This window comes from Mastacembelus armatus, chromosome 8 (genome assembly GCF_900324485.2).
Source record: "Mastacembelus armatus chromosome 8, fMasArm1.2, whole genome shotgun sequence".
Taxonomy (NCBI): Eukaryota; Metazoa; Chordata; class Actinopteri; order Synbranchiformes; family Mastacembelidae; genus Mastacembelus; species Mastacembelus armatus.
Genome location: NC_046640.1, coordinates 1,264,462 through 1,280,039, shown reverse-complemented (window position 1 = coordinate 1,280,039; position 15,578 = coordinate 1,264,462). Strand labels below are relative to the sequence as shown.

The 15,578-nt window shown below is 40.8% G+C and overlaps 1 protein-coding gene across 2 annotated transcripts; it reads right to left on the bottom strand.

Moving 5' to 3' along the window:
• Positions 1–526: 526 nt before the first annotated feature.
• On the bottom strand, positions 527–13,069 carry slc16a6b (solute carrier family 16 member 6b). 2 transcript variants are annotated; one of them, XM_026325055.1, is made up of 6 exons: positions 12,938–13,069; positions 6,400–6,644; positions 5,485–5,628; positions 4,619–4,747; positions 1,989–2,900; positions 527–1,902 (listed from the first exon to the last, which is right to left on the bottom strand). In XM_026325055.1, exons 2-6 carry the CDS (start codon positions 6,626–6,628, stop codon positions 1,628–1,630), a joined length of 1,689 nt encoding a protein of 562 aa, XP_026180840.1. In that variant the 5' UTR covers positions 6,629–6,644; positions 12,938–13,069; the 3' UTR covers positions 527–1,627. The 2 variants fall into 2 exon arrangements, with proteins under 2 accessions (XP_026180840.1, XP_026180839.1); XM_026325054.1 differs by lacking the exon at positions 12,938–13,069 and adding an exon at positions 10,833–11,187.
• Positions 13,070–15,578: the final 2,509 nt, after the last annotated feature.

Genomic DNA, 15,578 nt, shown 5'->3' with positions numbered 1-15,578 from the left:
ATGCCATCTTTAACAGTCGTGAGTGTCACCTTAACAACAATAGGAAAACCATCAGGGAGGTGTGGAAATAGGCTATGTAAATTCAATTCAATTCAATTTAATTTTATTTGTATAGTACGGTGGCCGACAAAGGCAAACGCGGGCAAATCCTGTGGCAGCTGCCGTGGCACCATTTGAAATGCAGTGGCATCTGTAGAGGCACTTCCGGCATCTGCAGTGGTACTCGCTGCCACTGCCACAAATTTGAGCCTGGTCCTTCTGCAGAAACATGGTCCTATACTCATAAGACCATTTTTCTGCAGCATTACTTACTAAAGCTTTAAGAGTTTCCAGACTGTTTAAAACCCATTCACAATAAGGTGCAAAAATATTTCAGTGGAATTCAAGCAATCAAATTGTCCTACTCAACATGTGTGTAATGTGAATAGGATTTACTGGTAAGGTAGCACAAATTGTTAGAACTTTTTTTCACACCCGCAGTCCTCTGCTACCCTACTACTAATTTTCATTGACTCAGAAGACACTCAAGAGTTTGAAGGAGATTTATTTAAGAAAGACAAGAAATGAAATACAGCACTTAACAGGCAGGAACCTGCCTGGCTCTCAATTTAAAAAAAATTGCATTTAAAAAAATGAACATCAACTTACTGTTTAATTAATGGAGATACAGTGATTCAAGGAAAGTTTGTGAATTACACTTCAAGTCGTGTGTGGATGTTGGAACGGAAGCTGCAGGAGGGACATTGTGCATGTGGGCATTCACACACACTTCTATATATGGATGCCCACCACCTCCTCCTCAGCCAGCATGGGGATGTGTGTGGAGCCCACAGTGCCCATGCAATAGCCATAGAGGGCACAGCAGACTACCAGGCCCCAATATATATATTTAACATGTGCACTTTTCTATTTAGATGACCACAGCAATAGAAAAAAGTAAAGCTGTTTCTGCTGTATCATACTCTCAATTTGTATGACATGACATGTATCAAGTTCATTCTACAGTACATCAGAAGAATCATAACATGATAACAGATTGTAGGACTACATTTGCTTTTCCAGCTTTAGCAGCAGCAGAATGTTGCAGGCAGACAGTTTCAGTGTTGTGAGGGCTAACTACTTTTAAACCATGAGGTGTGTTTTGCTCTCCAGATTTCGCTGAAGAATGGATTGTGTTGTGAGTGGAAAAACATCATGTGCGGGTGTACAGCAAGAATTAGCGATTTGCTACAGGGCCTGAAATGACCAGGAATCAACAAGAATGCTGTCACAGACTTCTGATACATGTGACGATTGCTTTATCTAAACCATACATATGGCGCCTCAGTATCAATGACAATCATGCTTCTTTCCTGAGTTGGAGGTACTTTTTGAACACAAACTATAATATACACAGAGGACTGTGTATGTTCTTTTTAAGCAAGGTTTCATCCTAAACAGCAGGGGCAGAAAGGTGTGTAAGGTGATTAAATAGCTACAGTGTGACTGTTTCCTTGGTGGAAGGAGTGAACTTCAAGCTTGTCAGACCTGAGATTTGGAACCAGCAGCAGCTCTGAAGACTGTGGATTTGTTTCTAGTGTCACAGTGCATCTGGACTTGTGGGGTATTGCTGTCTATAGTTATGAGGTCATGCACATTTTACAGAGGCACTGTCCTGATCCAAAGCCTTTCTAATGGGACTGTCTTCCAGTACCAAGTCCAGCTCCAAAAAGTCGGGTTGGTCACTGTTCTGAGACATTTTCTCCTTTTCCCCTGCGTTCTTGCCTTTCTTATTCTTTCTGCTCTGGCACATTCCGGACTTGGCTGGGCCAACTAGAGCCAGGCAGATGGCACTGAACCCCATGCCTGCCGCACAAGAATAGAAGGCAGCCCCATAGTTTTGTGTGACATCTATTAACACACCTAGAAGGAAAAATTAGACAGCTGTCAGGATCTGCAGAGTCTCTGATTAATAAAATTAGACAGTAAAAGCAGCAGAAAACATGTACCTCCTAGAGGGGGTCCAGCCAGCCCAGCGAAACTCTGGATGAAGACATACACTCCCACAGAAGATGCCATCTTCTGGATGCCCACCACCTCCTCCTCAGCCAGCATGGGGATGTGTGTGGAGCCCACAGTGCCCATGAAATAGCCATAGAGGGCACAGCAGACCACCAGGCCCCAGAACTCCCATACGATAGTGAAAGCCAACAGAACAATGCACAGCAGGATCACACAGCCCAGCAATACCAGGGTCTTCCTGCAGCGGACTTTGTTCAACACCACCCCGATGGATAAGCGCCCAAAGATGTCGGCCACGGCCATCACAGAGAGCATGTAGGATGCCATGCTAGGCTCCACACCCCGACTCTTGCTCAGTTCAATGATGTAAAGCTGTGGGGCAAAGAAGCCCAGCGTGGCGAACAGGCCAAAGAGGGAATACCAGACAAAGGCACTGTCTTTAAGCACAGAGAAGTCCAGTAGTTTGGGGCTGGAAGGCTGGAGAGGACCTGCCTCTACCTCTGTCTGTTCCACCTCATTAGTCTCCTGGACTGTGGCCAGTGATGTCTCCTGGCCCTCTTTCTCTTGCACCTCCCACTCCATCAGAGCTTTGATTTCTGCTCCTGCAGTCCTCAAGTCTATGTCTGAGGCAGAGAGGGAGGTAACACCTGAGTCCTCTGAACCTTGGGACACTCCTGAACTGATAGAGGTTCTTGTTTGTTCATTTTCCAGCTCGTAAACACTCTGCAGCTGCTTCAAAGAGAGTGATTCTTCATTCAATTCATCCTCCTCTTTTACTGCTTTTGGCTCGATGATGATTGGACGAAGAAAAAGCCCACAGCCAATCACAGAAGCCTGAAAGATGCCTAGGATAACTAGACAGTAGCGCCAGCCAATGTGTTCTTTCAGTGTAGTGAAGGCTACGGAAAGATGGAGTGACAGTATGTAATCACTTTTACTACTATTATCTGTTTTACACTGCCTCAGAAAAATATGACACGTGTAGTAGAGACACTAGTGAATGTTGTGATAACATGAGAATACACGGTAGTATCACCAGATCTGTCCATATTTTTGAACAGAGTAAACAGCAAAAACCAGTTGAAAAACATTACAAACAAGTCAGTGCATATGTGCAAGGCTTTAAATCTGATTGGACGGCTGGAGCCGATAATCGGCAATGGGGCGATAGGCTGGAGGAAAAAACTCTCTATGGCAGGGGGTCCACACCCACATTGTTTCACTAAGAAAGGAGTGGGTCTGGCTGGCCAGGCTATTTCCTTATGTATATCTCTATTTAACAGCACACTGCCACAGCAATAATTTAACATCAATTTAACGTCTTTGGTGTGGTGAAAGCAAATCCACTATTAATACTACTAAATATACTAATACTACTCCTATATTAGCTTCTCTTCATAGGCAAAATACAGAATAGAATTTAAAATCCTTCTTCTCACATACAAATCCCTTCATGATCAAGCTCCTTCATACCTTAAAGACCTCATAGTACCATATTATCCCAATAGACCACTTCGCTCTCAGAGTGCAGGTCTACTTGTGGTTCCCAGAGTTTCCAAAAGCAGAATGGGAGGCAGAGCCTTTAGCTATCAAGCTCCTCTCCTGTGGAACCAGCTCTCAGCCTGGGTTCAGGAGGCAGACACTCTCTGTACTTTTAAGGCTAGACTTAAAACCTTCCTTTTTGACAAAGCGTATAGTTAGGGCTGGCTTCAGGTAACCCTGAACCATCCCTTAGTTATGCTGCTATAGGACTCTCCATCAGTGCACTGAGCTCCCCAACCCCTCTCCTCCCTTCCTTTCCCCTCTTTTCCTCTCCTCCGCCCTTACGTGTATATTTCACCATTGAATGTCACTAACTTTGTGCTCTCTCTCTCCCCTAGTTTGTGCTCTCTCCCTCTCTCTCTCTCTCTCTGTACCTTCTCCAGGTGTCCCTGGTCCTGGAGCTGTATATCGCTGATGTGTAGTTACTGGTCCAACCAACCTGCAGTGTCTATTTGTTGTTTATTGTTGCTGTTCTTTTCTCTCTGTTCTATCCACTCACCCCAACCGGTCGAGGCAGATGGCCGCCCAAACTGAGCCCGGTTCTGCTGGAGGTTTTTTCTTCCGTTAAAGGGAGTTTTTCCTCTCCACTGTCACCAAGTGTTTGCTCATAAGGGATTTGTTGGGTTTTTTGTTTTTGTAAAGTGCCTTGAGATGATTTGTATTGTGATTTGGCGCTATACAAATAAAATTGAATTGAATTAAAATACTTTCTTCACAACTGTCACAATAAATGCGTTTTGGTATAAAGCCTACACCTTTTTCTGTAAAAAAACTAGTGAATGTTGAAAATAGTATTGGACAAGCACCTGCCTCATAAGTCCTTACAATTTTTCATTAAAGTAGGTTTTTTTCAGCATTTCTTTCTGGACATTTTTAGGCACTGCTAGAATAAAACTATTATATGTCTCTGATGGAGATCAAGTCAGTCTAGTCAATGATGAATACCATGAGAAAAGCTAATAAGTGGATCTTGAGTTAAAATTTCTTCTTTTCAAACAGTTTGGCAATTGCTTTCCGTGTCAATATTGCTATTATTAAATATAGTTCCACCTGCTCCACTCTGACAAACACTCACCTGGGGCAAATGCAAATATGGCAAAGGATTCTCCGGAGGAAGCGACAGAGGTGACGAGGGCTCGTCGTCTGGAGAAGTACTGGGCTAAGATGGTGACAGTTGGTATGAAGGTGAGGCAGTAGCCGAGGCCTGTAAACAAAGAGGAGAAGAGAAAAGGGGACATGACAGCCACTGGCCCGCATGGTAGGAACACTGCATGGATAGGGGGGTGGGTCAAAGATCAAGGTGTCAGGTCACTCCTTTGTCAAGGGTGGGAGGCTGCTTGGGCTGGTTTGGCTTTGCTACAGCTGCTGTTGAAAGACCAAAGGTATGTAAAGACAAAAAAAGAGAGACAGAAGAGAGGAAGTTGTTAAGTTAGACAGGCAGATGTTGTAACCATGGTGGGAGAGCTAGCAGTGCTTTCTGTCCAAGAAAAAAACAAGTTAATGTGCTCTAACACAAAATTCATTCCACCAATTTGTTTATCATCCAATCTACTAATTCGATACAGTAACATTTTGTCTTTCTTTATCAGGCACTTCCTGTTCCATCAGTCCTGATCTGAAAGGGATTTTGGTGGTTTTGGGGAATAAAAATACATAGTGAGTTCAGGTTTTTCGTCTCTGGTTTGTTTGGTTAATCCTTGAGAGTTAAGATGAGCTGAGCAGATCTCACTGCACAATGTTCAGAAGAAGCTGATCACCTCTCAGTCATTGGACAGTTCTGGAAGAAAATAACTGAGGCAGATTTTGTTGACACTGCTAGAAGTCCCATAATCTCTGTTAAACAAGACAAATACATCTGCAGGAACAAAACAGTCAATGTGTAAATTTGATGTTACAGACACACACAGACCACACATTGCTATGGGTAGTTTGGAGGCTTACCTGAGACAATGCCAATGGTGATGTACATCTCATTAATGGATTTGGTGAAGGCAGAGGTGATGGTTCCCAGGCTGATGAGGAAACCTCCCATCATCACCACTGGACGACAACCAAAACGATTGCTCAGCATCGTGGACAGTGGAGCTGAGGGTGAAGGTGGGATTGAACAACAGGAAACTAATTTATTAAAATCTTGTCAACTCAGTACATTTACTTGCAAATATCTATGTGTTCTCTGAATGAGAAAACTCTTGAATGCTTAAAGTAGCTCAAGGTTCACTAAGCCTGTAGAATTGCAATCAAATAAGACCGAACAATGACTCTTTTTGCATATAAAAATGCGGAGTTACACTTTCATGTCATGCATTCAACATGTCCCAGAGCGCTATTTCCTACCACAAATGAGTTTGCACAAACCTTATAAAAATGCACACACAACAAAGCCAATATAATGCAAGCCACGGCTTTGCTGTAGATCTGATCTGCTGGTTGCATTACTTCCTATGTTCCATATACATCATCACATTATAAAAAAATAAAAAAGTTTTTTTGGACTTGTTCTATAACAGGTCATAAAGGGTTAATTAGCCTTTGAAATCAAGAACGTCATGAGTTAATTATATGGATAATCTGAATATTTCAAAATACTTTACTTTTTATATAAATATTGTATTAAACAAACTCGTCGTTTCTTACCCATAAATGTTTTGCACCAAATGTAACTGTTGTACCGGGAGCGTTTGTGATATATTAAAATATGAATTGTGTCCATGTGTTTTTTGTTTGTGCAGAAACATTAAGGGAATTGTATTGGTTCACACTGTACTCTTAGTAAAATCCACTGTGTGATCATTAGTTACTTTACTACAAGACTATGCAAAAGTGAAACACATGAGTAAATTCTATATGACTGACCAGTGAAAGTGAATATGAAAACACAGATGGAGATGGCCCATGACACTCGGCTGTTGCTCTCCCCAAACTCTTCCATCAGATCCTGAAGGAAGACACCGAGGGCCTTGATGGTCCCATAGGTGCAGACCTCCACTACGAAGAAGGCCACAGCTACAGCCCAGCCCCAGCCACCATCAGGGACCTCTGAGTAAATGTTTGGACCCAAACAGTGCTGGGAATTGGACACCATGGCTACAGCAGGCCACCTGGAGGCAGAAACAGAGATGACATCAGGACAGATGGATCTCATTTTGAAATTCTGTTTGGAGCTATTGTTGATTTTAGGGCAACTTAGGGGGACAGAAGCACAACACTACCACAAACCGAGAGACAGACTTTCTGATTTGTAAAGCCTTTGCCCAATTCAGTCCACAATACTCAGATTTTACTTTTTTAGCTGCATAATGTTTCAGCAGGACAATCCTTCAACAGGACAACAGGGTGGGGGGGTTAGGGTAGGGGAGCTCAGTGCACCAATGGTCCTCGGGCAGTCTAGGCCTATAGCAGCATAACTAAGGGATGGTTCAGGGTTACCTGAAGCCAGCCCTAACTATATGCTTTGTCAAAGAGGAAGGTTTTAAGTCTAGCCTTAACTTGTTCACTTACATTAGCTGTTGAATGGAGAAGCTGAAGAAGATGGGTATGGTAATACAATGTGAAGCGTACAGACAAGAATAACATGTGAGCTAACTGCATTCTGCTCAGACAAAAAAAATCTTTGCGTATTCTTTTTTTTTTTTTTTTTTCTTTTTTAAACCCCGCCGTTCAGAGAAAGGGAGGAAGGAGAAAAGGAGGACCGGGTGGAAGGAGAAGGTTTACGCGGCTACAGACTACTCCAGTGTCCAAGAGAGACAGAAGACAAGATACAGAGGAAGTCGGGCAGTCTAGGCCTATAGCAGCATAACTAAGGGATGGTTCAGGGTTGCCTGAAGCCAGCCCTAACTATATGCTTTGTCAAAGAGGAAGGTTTTAAGTCTAGCCTTAAAAGTATAGAGAGTGTCTGCCTCCTGAACCCAGGCTGAGAGCTGGTTCCACAGGAGAGGAGCTTGATAACTAAAGGCTCTGCCTCCCAGTCTGCTTCTGGGAACTCTGGGAACCACAAGTAGACCTGCACTCTGAGAGTGAAGTGGTCTATTGGGATAATATGGTACTATGAGGTCTTTAAGGTATGAAGGAGCTTGATTATGAAGGGATTTGTATGTGAGAAGAAGGATTTTAAATTCTATTCTATATTTTACAGGGAGCCAATGAAGGGAAGCTAATATGGGAGGAATATGATCTCTCTTGTTAGTTCCTGTCAGGACTCTGGCTGCAGCATTCTGGATTAATTGGAGGCGTTTTATGGAGATATTGGGACATCCAGATAGTAATGAGTTACAGTAATCTAGCCTTGAGATAACAAATGCATGGACTAGTTTTTCTGCATCATTTTGAGACAGGATGTTCCTAATTTTGGAAATGTTGCGCAGGTGAAAGAAGACAATTCTAGAGATTTGTTTTATGTGCGAGTTAAAGGACATGTCCTGGTCAAAAATAACTCCAAGGTTTTTTACAGTAGTGCTGGAGGCCAGGGTTATGCCATCTAGAGTAGCTATAATTTTAGAAAAGTTATTTCTGAGATTTTTTGGCCCAAATATAATGACTTCTGTTTTCTCTGAGTTTAAAAGTAAAATGTTACTGGTCATCCAGGCCTTTATGTCAGTTAGACACGCTTGAAGTCTGGTTAACTGGTTTGTGTTAACAGGTTTAATAGATAGATATAACTGAGTGTCATCTGCATAGCAGTGGTAATTAATAGAGTGCTTCCTAATGACATATCCTAAAGGAAGCATGTACAGGGTGAACAGAATCGGTCCTACCACGGAGCCTTGTGGAACTCCATAACTAACTTTTGTTCGTGTGGAAGGTTCATCATGGACATGAACAAACTGGAATCTGTCCGATAAATAGGATTGGAACCATTTTAACTCTGTTCCTCTGATACCAATCACATGCTCCAGTCTCTGTAATAAGATGTTGTGGTCAATGGTGTCGAATGCAGCACTAAGGTCTAGGAGGACAAGTATTGAAACAAGTCCATTATCTGAGGCTAAGAGAAGATCGTTGGTAACTTTCAACAGTGCTGTTTCTGTACTATGATGTGCTCTAAATCCTGATTGAAAATCTTCAAATAGTTTATTCCTGTGTAAGTGGTCTGATAGCTGCTTAGCAACACCTTTTTCTAGGATTTTAGAAATAAATGGCAGGTTGGATATTGGTCTATAATTAGCCAAGACTCCTGGATCAAGACTAGGCTTTTTGAGTAAAGGTTTGATTACTGCAGTCTTAAAGGCCTGTGGTATGTAGCCTGATACTAGAGATAAATTTACCAAGTCTAATAAAGATGAGTTCATTAATGGCAGGGTGCCTTTAAGCAGTCTAGTCGGGATGGGGTCTAAGAGACACGTTGATGATTTATATGACGCAACTACTGATGTAAATTCAGAGAGATCTATGGGAGAGAAGCAGTCTAAACATAACTGAGGTCCTACAGATGATTCAAGAGCTACTGTAGTAGAAGATTCATTTATTTCAGGTATAGGAAGCATCTGCTGAATTTTATCTCTAATAGTTGTGATTTTATTTGTAAAGAAACTCATAAATTCATCACTTCTGAGAGCTAAGGGAACACTGGGGCACACACATGCAGTTGAGTATTGACAAGAGGACATGTGTCTTCACTGTTCATGTAATGACGTTGTGGTGAACATGGAAGCAGCAGTTGTCCTTTATTTTACAAGTTAAATTACAGTTGGTCATATCACTGAATTTGAATGATTAATGTTCTTGTTGCATATTTTTTTTTTGTCTTTTATTATCAGCCAGTTACAATATTGGCATTATGATGCCCAGAATTATTTCCCCCCATCTTTTAAATACTACGACTTATTGCTGTATATTCCACTTCAATCTACTGAAGATCTATTCTATCATTGTGTGGCATGTTGATGTGCCACTAAGAAAACAGTAGCACAAAGTGAAATAGCGCTGAAGTTTAATCACTGAGGGTGTGTTTGTTGGGTGCTGTTGATAATCCAGAGTCAAGGCCACAGGTCAGACAAAAATACCATGTGTCACACTACCGCTTTTATAGTTGATTGATTTTGAAAAGCTGCAACAGATATTTAGTACCACGTCGGGCGAATTTAAAATAGTGGATTCCCAGCAGCTTCATTCTACTTCTAAATGTTAAGGAAGTCTTCACCAGTGAACTTGAGAATCCAGACTTAAGTCACCAGCTGGGACCAAGTAGTGGAGAATGTGAGCTGATAACTTACACACAAACATACAAGGCTATGTGAGCCTGTGAACACTAGCCGATCCCTCCCAGACACACACACACACACACACACACACACACACTCTCCTGCATAGGCAAAAATATCCCTCCTTTGATTCAGGTTGCTTGTAGCTCCTGTTTTGTGGAATTTATGTCACATTCAGCAAACAATAGACTATAAACATTTGTTAAAGAGAATACTGTGGAGGTCAGATTTCAGATGGTTGATGTCAGATCACTGCTCACATTATGCTCTTAGGAAGAAGAAGAAAAACGGTGCAAGAGATGCAAGAAAAAAAAATCCTGCTACGATAATATCAAAGATTCACTCCCTGGTATTGTAAAATTGTCAAATCCAACAAAATCTTGTTACCAATTCGTAAAACTCACTCAAAGGAGCACTCCACTGAGAAGAAGTCCCAGACTATGTGATCAGGGTTATTTCAGGTCGCGCACATCAGATGTGAATTCAGTTCAGATCATGTCAGTTCATTTCCGTGCGCCAAATCACACAAAATATATAATAACAATAATAATTTACAGTATTGTAGAGAAATCCCTTGACACCATGACACAGAGCTATAAGTGCCAGTTTGAGACGGAGACGCCCCAGTTTGGGCCACGTTGGTAACGTTTGAGCATCACAGTGAGGAAGCATTTCAGTGTATTTTAGACGCCCAGTCTAAAATGTATTTATTCCACTGTTACTAAATGGTTTAGTTTATCTTCTCATTCTTTCTTTTAATACTGTGAATTATTATTTTCATTAAACCCAGGGTTATCCGCAGTGCACCACAGGACGGAGGATGTCGATGTGCCGCATTCAGGCTCCTCATCATTTCCTGCTCGGTTCACACTTAACTTACCTTAACTAACTTTATCCGCGTCACAACCACACATACACGGTTAACTAAATTTACACAGACTCATCTAAACAAATTTATTGTTATGTATATATGTGTTAATATCAATAAACTGTAGTGCTGGCCTGTAAGAGAAAACCAGCCTTGGTCTCCATCCAGACTGACATTAGTTAAAGCTGCTCTGACTCCAACAGCTGGAGCTGCGAACTTACCGGCTCCGTTGACTGGAGAGAAAACGCAGCCTTCTGGTGGAAAAACACCGGGTTTTCTAGCTGCTCTTCATCTTCTGGTGTCTTAAAAAGCCACACTGTAGCTTTGCCAGGCTCGAGCCAGCAATAATTTAGATAGAAAAAAATACTTTGCTTTTTAATTTCCAATACCTTAGCCACTTGTTTCTCCTGTAAAATCAATGAATCAATCAACCAATAAAAATGTCAGCACAGCCGATCTCGCTTTGGTCTATTTTCTCTCAGCAGCATCTTCAGTCCGGTGTGAATTAGACGGTTTCCTGCCTGTCGTAGCAGCTCTTTACCGGCTCAAGCCGGTATTCAAACGTGGCCGCGCAAATCTGTCGGGTTCATGAACGCGCCGTACTTTCCGCGTGAAATGTGCGCGGACACACACACCACATGTACCCCGTGCCACGTGATTGTTCAGTAGCCACTTGTGCTCGTGCTGCGTTTCTGTGCCGATAGGACAACAGCAGAAAGAACGCTGGGCCGTGTTTTATTAGAAAAAAACGTGGTCATTAATATTCCCAACACAAATCAGGGGACTCATTTTAGCTTACATTTGACAACATACGCATAGATCCAGCTGCCGATCGTCACAGCTCCTATAGACCAGAAAACAACATGTGAAAACCATATATTGTCCCTTTTATGTTTTACTTTCTATCTCCTACCTTTGCCGGCATTTTATTGTCAGACCTGAACGCAGCCCCCGCGCGCTTCCCAGAGCACATGTGTACCCCAGGAGCGCGCCTGGGATGAACAGGTTTGTTCCAGTCAAGAAGCATCATTCCCCACGTTGTACTTCTAACTTTGTGAGGACAACTGCAGCATAATTCTGTCGAAGTGAGGACATTTTGGCCGCTCCTCACTTTTTCAGTTGACTCTTGTTTGAGGGTTAACACTCAGCATTACAGTTTAGGTTAAGGTCAAAGTAAGTCTCCAGGAAATAAATGCAAGTCAATGTAATGTCACCATGAGTTATACAAATAACAGTGTGTGTGTGTGTGTGTGTGTGTGTGTAAGTGTGTGAGAGAGAGAGAGACAGAGAGCCTGGCAATATTAACATGATGTGGATGTAAATGTGAGGACTTTAAGGTTAGGGTATGGGGTATGTTTAGACAAGGTTAAGGTTAGGCTAAGTCTCTAGCAAAGTAATGTGAAATCCCTATAAGGTATGAAAAGCCCATACTATTATTTATTTATTGATGTGAAAATGTGGATGAATTGAAGAGAGGCAAAAGAGGCAGACAACTGTAACATGGATGAGGAATGCTTGTAAAGAAATTTCCTCATTTTCTTCCTGTTTCCTTCCTTTTTTTCCAGCAGGACAGCCCAGCTGTAACAGATTATCACATTTGGTTGAAAGGCTTTCGGGGCTGGGTTGGGTTTAAAGACAAAACTGACTGGGCTACCCTTTACCTGACTGAAACACGTGTTTTAGACAGCATGGGTGCCCTGTTAGTCATTACTAAACCATTATTTGGACAGAAATATTAAATCTGTATGAGTCAACTCTCAGCAACAATATATTGCCTAACTTTAGTAACAGTGTTTGAGAACAGAAAGGTGTTTGAGAAAGATTTGAGATTATTTAATATTTGCTAGTGGTGAAAACAAAGTCCAAAAAGCAGTTCAATTACTCTGAGAGTAAAGTCTGAATCTTATTAGTTCGATCAAATTTCATCAACCAATATCTCACATTTACTGTTTTTGGAGAACAATGAACCTTTCCAATTCTCAATTTCTATATTCACTGCAACAGTACAGTAATATTATTTATAAGTTATTTAGGAACATTGCATAAAATATTACAAAACTCTCAGGCAGACGTCAACATAACTACTGAGGCATAATACTGGAGTGATCAGGGAAAAACACTGCAGTGTTATAAAGGAAAACATGAGTTCACTGGTTCTCATTAGAGAGACTTATTATGAACTGTCACTATAAAACCACCTGAACCCTTCACAATACAATACAGTGGGTTTTTATTTAAAAAGAATTTTAATCATGCGCAGCATGTTGATAAATGTCTTGATTAAATTATCCAACATTTAGCTGTGTATAATCTCTAAATCACTTACCTGTCTCTCAGCTGTGGTGATCCTTCAGCTTATGCTCAGTGTTCAGAAGTGTCCTGAATACTGTCTGACTAGACAAGTTCCAACCCTTAAATATGGTTGGATCCCCCCCTGGGTGCCACTACAAAACCTGACGTAACACAAGTCATAATCAGGTTGTGTGATAAAAGAACATACGTAATTTCAATGAAAGTCAGCCAGCGTGCCACTGAGAACTGACAAACAATTCACCCTTCAAATTAAAGTTAGATTTTTTATGGGATTTCTTTCCTTGCACTTAGTGCTCTGTCTCTGTTTCTGAGATTCCAGTAAAATTGTGTATTTGCATTGTTCTGGCAAATGAGATCCACACTATCAGAAATTCATTTCTAAGAGTAATTTGAGCATGAGTCTGTGGCGTGGCATACACAAAAATTACCTACATTCTTGTACGCAATAGAAGCTATCTGGTTTCTTACGCTTGCCAGAGATTGTATCATCTTGTTTGTCTTGCATTTCTCCTCTTCAACTCTTTTCCTGGGATCAGTTACCATTGTCCCCACTCAGCACTATGTCTCTTTGGGTATGAGATTAAAACTGGTTATGATGGTTTTTCTACTTCCGGAGTTGTGTAAGATTGAACAACCACCATACTGATAAAGGACAAGTATTCTACAATGAGAAGACTAACTACAGAACAAAAACCTTCAGCTGTAGTACTTGCTGTACATTGTGGTCTGTTACATTGCAGGGTACATTGCACAATTACCTCAGGATGTTTGATGACATAATAACACTGCAGCTGAAAGCAGTGTTGGGCTCCTGGACTTTAGAGTTATTGAAGTACTGATGAAAGCATAATTTACTGTAATCTGTTGCTGTGACATATAGCAGCCAGTCAAAGTGTGTCCACACTGGCACTGCTGAATGACTAGAGACCATGGTGATGATGAGCGGATCTACAAAAGAGAAGTTGATTGGTGTAAATTGGCAGGGGCACATATTAAGTCAGCTACACCAAAGAACATAAGAGTCATTGTCTTGTTAATGACTGCATCTCTTGTTTGGCTAGAAATGAGACAAAGGGAAACTAGCTATTAAACAGAGATCCTCTTCCTATTCACTCCACTAACCTGGTGTTTGAAATAAAACTTGTATTAAAGTTACAGTTAGTTATTCTCAGCACATTTCACATTTGTTCCAACTTTTGTTACAATATCTGCAGGTTATTCATTCATACTCTCAAGGCTGCTGGACTTTGTTTATTGCTTCTTACTGTGGTTAGTATTAGGGCTATCTGAACCACTTCAATACAATGTGAAATATAGGAAGTTTGTGTCTCTACCCTGTCTCTACCTGTCCACTTGGGAAGGTTGGGAAGTATGTGTGTGTGCATATGTGTTTGTGTATGTCACCAGTATAACAGCAGGTTTTTGTAGTAGAATCCTGCCATGCAAGTTGCCTAAAATGTAAGGATATGTCATAGATTCCTGTATGGACTCTTATTTTGATATTCCTTCCTGTGTTGTCTTAGATTGTGTTCCTCAGCTTTATGTTCTGCACTGTCTGATTGATTTCGCCTGTGTGTAATTAGTTAGTGTATGTACTTTTGCCTGCTGGGTTTCTTTGAGCTGTTCTGGATCTGCTACGCTACTCTTTGGACTATGCTCCCAGGTGAATGCCTTCTTTTTTTAATGTATCTAAAGCCATGGACACATTGAGTTATTGGTTTTGAATTATGGACATCTATTATACTTTTATTTATACTTTATCTTTTTTTTCTTAGTTATCGATATAACTGTGCACACCCAGTCTTGACTGTCTGCATTTGTGAGGCCAGCTTTTGAGAAATATAACATTAAAAAAAAAATCCTATATAGTGCATTTTGGTGTTTGATGGTATGGACTATGAAATAGTCAAAAGAACACATGGTTTGTGAATGAAATGTTTGTTAAAGTAACTGTATTGGTTAGCCATCAATTCTGCTTTAACACTTGTGGATATCTCTTAAAGATGTGTGTTTTGTGAAATGGTTGACCTGTGACCTCAGTTATATAACCATAAACACAGCCATGTGTTAATTCCATACTCTTTCTTTGCATAGGTTCATGCTCACTGTATGGTCTGTGTTTATTTCTTTATTTCTCAGACTTGTTTTGGTCTTTTTGCATTTGGCAAGAAAAGCTTTGCTCATTTGACTCACAAACATAGTACACCAACCTTCTGAACTGTGTCCAGTCGACCAATACAGAAACATTTAATACCTCAATGCAATAAAATACAACACAATAAACAAGTTGTGAACTAACATTAACCAGAAAAATAAAAATGTGGCTACAATAATGCAACTTAATAAAATATTTGTCAAGTATTAAAGCTATGAAAACTGTGGTTATATGTCTGCTCTAGCATGCACCTCATATTTCCATACACACTCCTTAAAGGCAAACTCAAACAGTCTCTAATGTACATGTCACCAAATTTCCTCTCTTCACAGCTGATATTTTGAAAATCAACAGTAAGCTTAGAGGAAGTTTAGACATAATAATTCTGTAACATGACACAGTGGTTCTCTCTGAAATTACTACATGACATCAGTGTTTTGTTTCCCACACCAATTTCAAATGTTAATGTTAAATAATTTTTTCTCTTTAGATGGAAAAG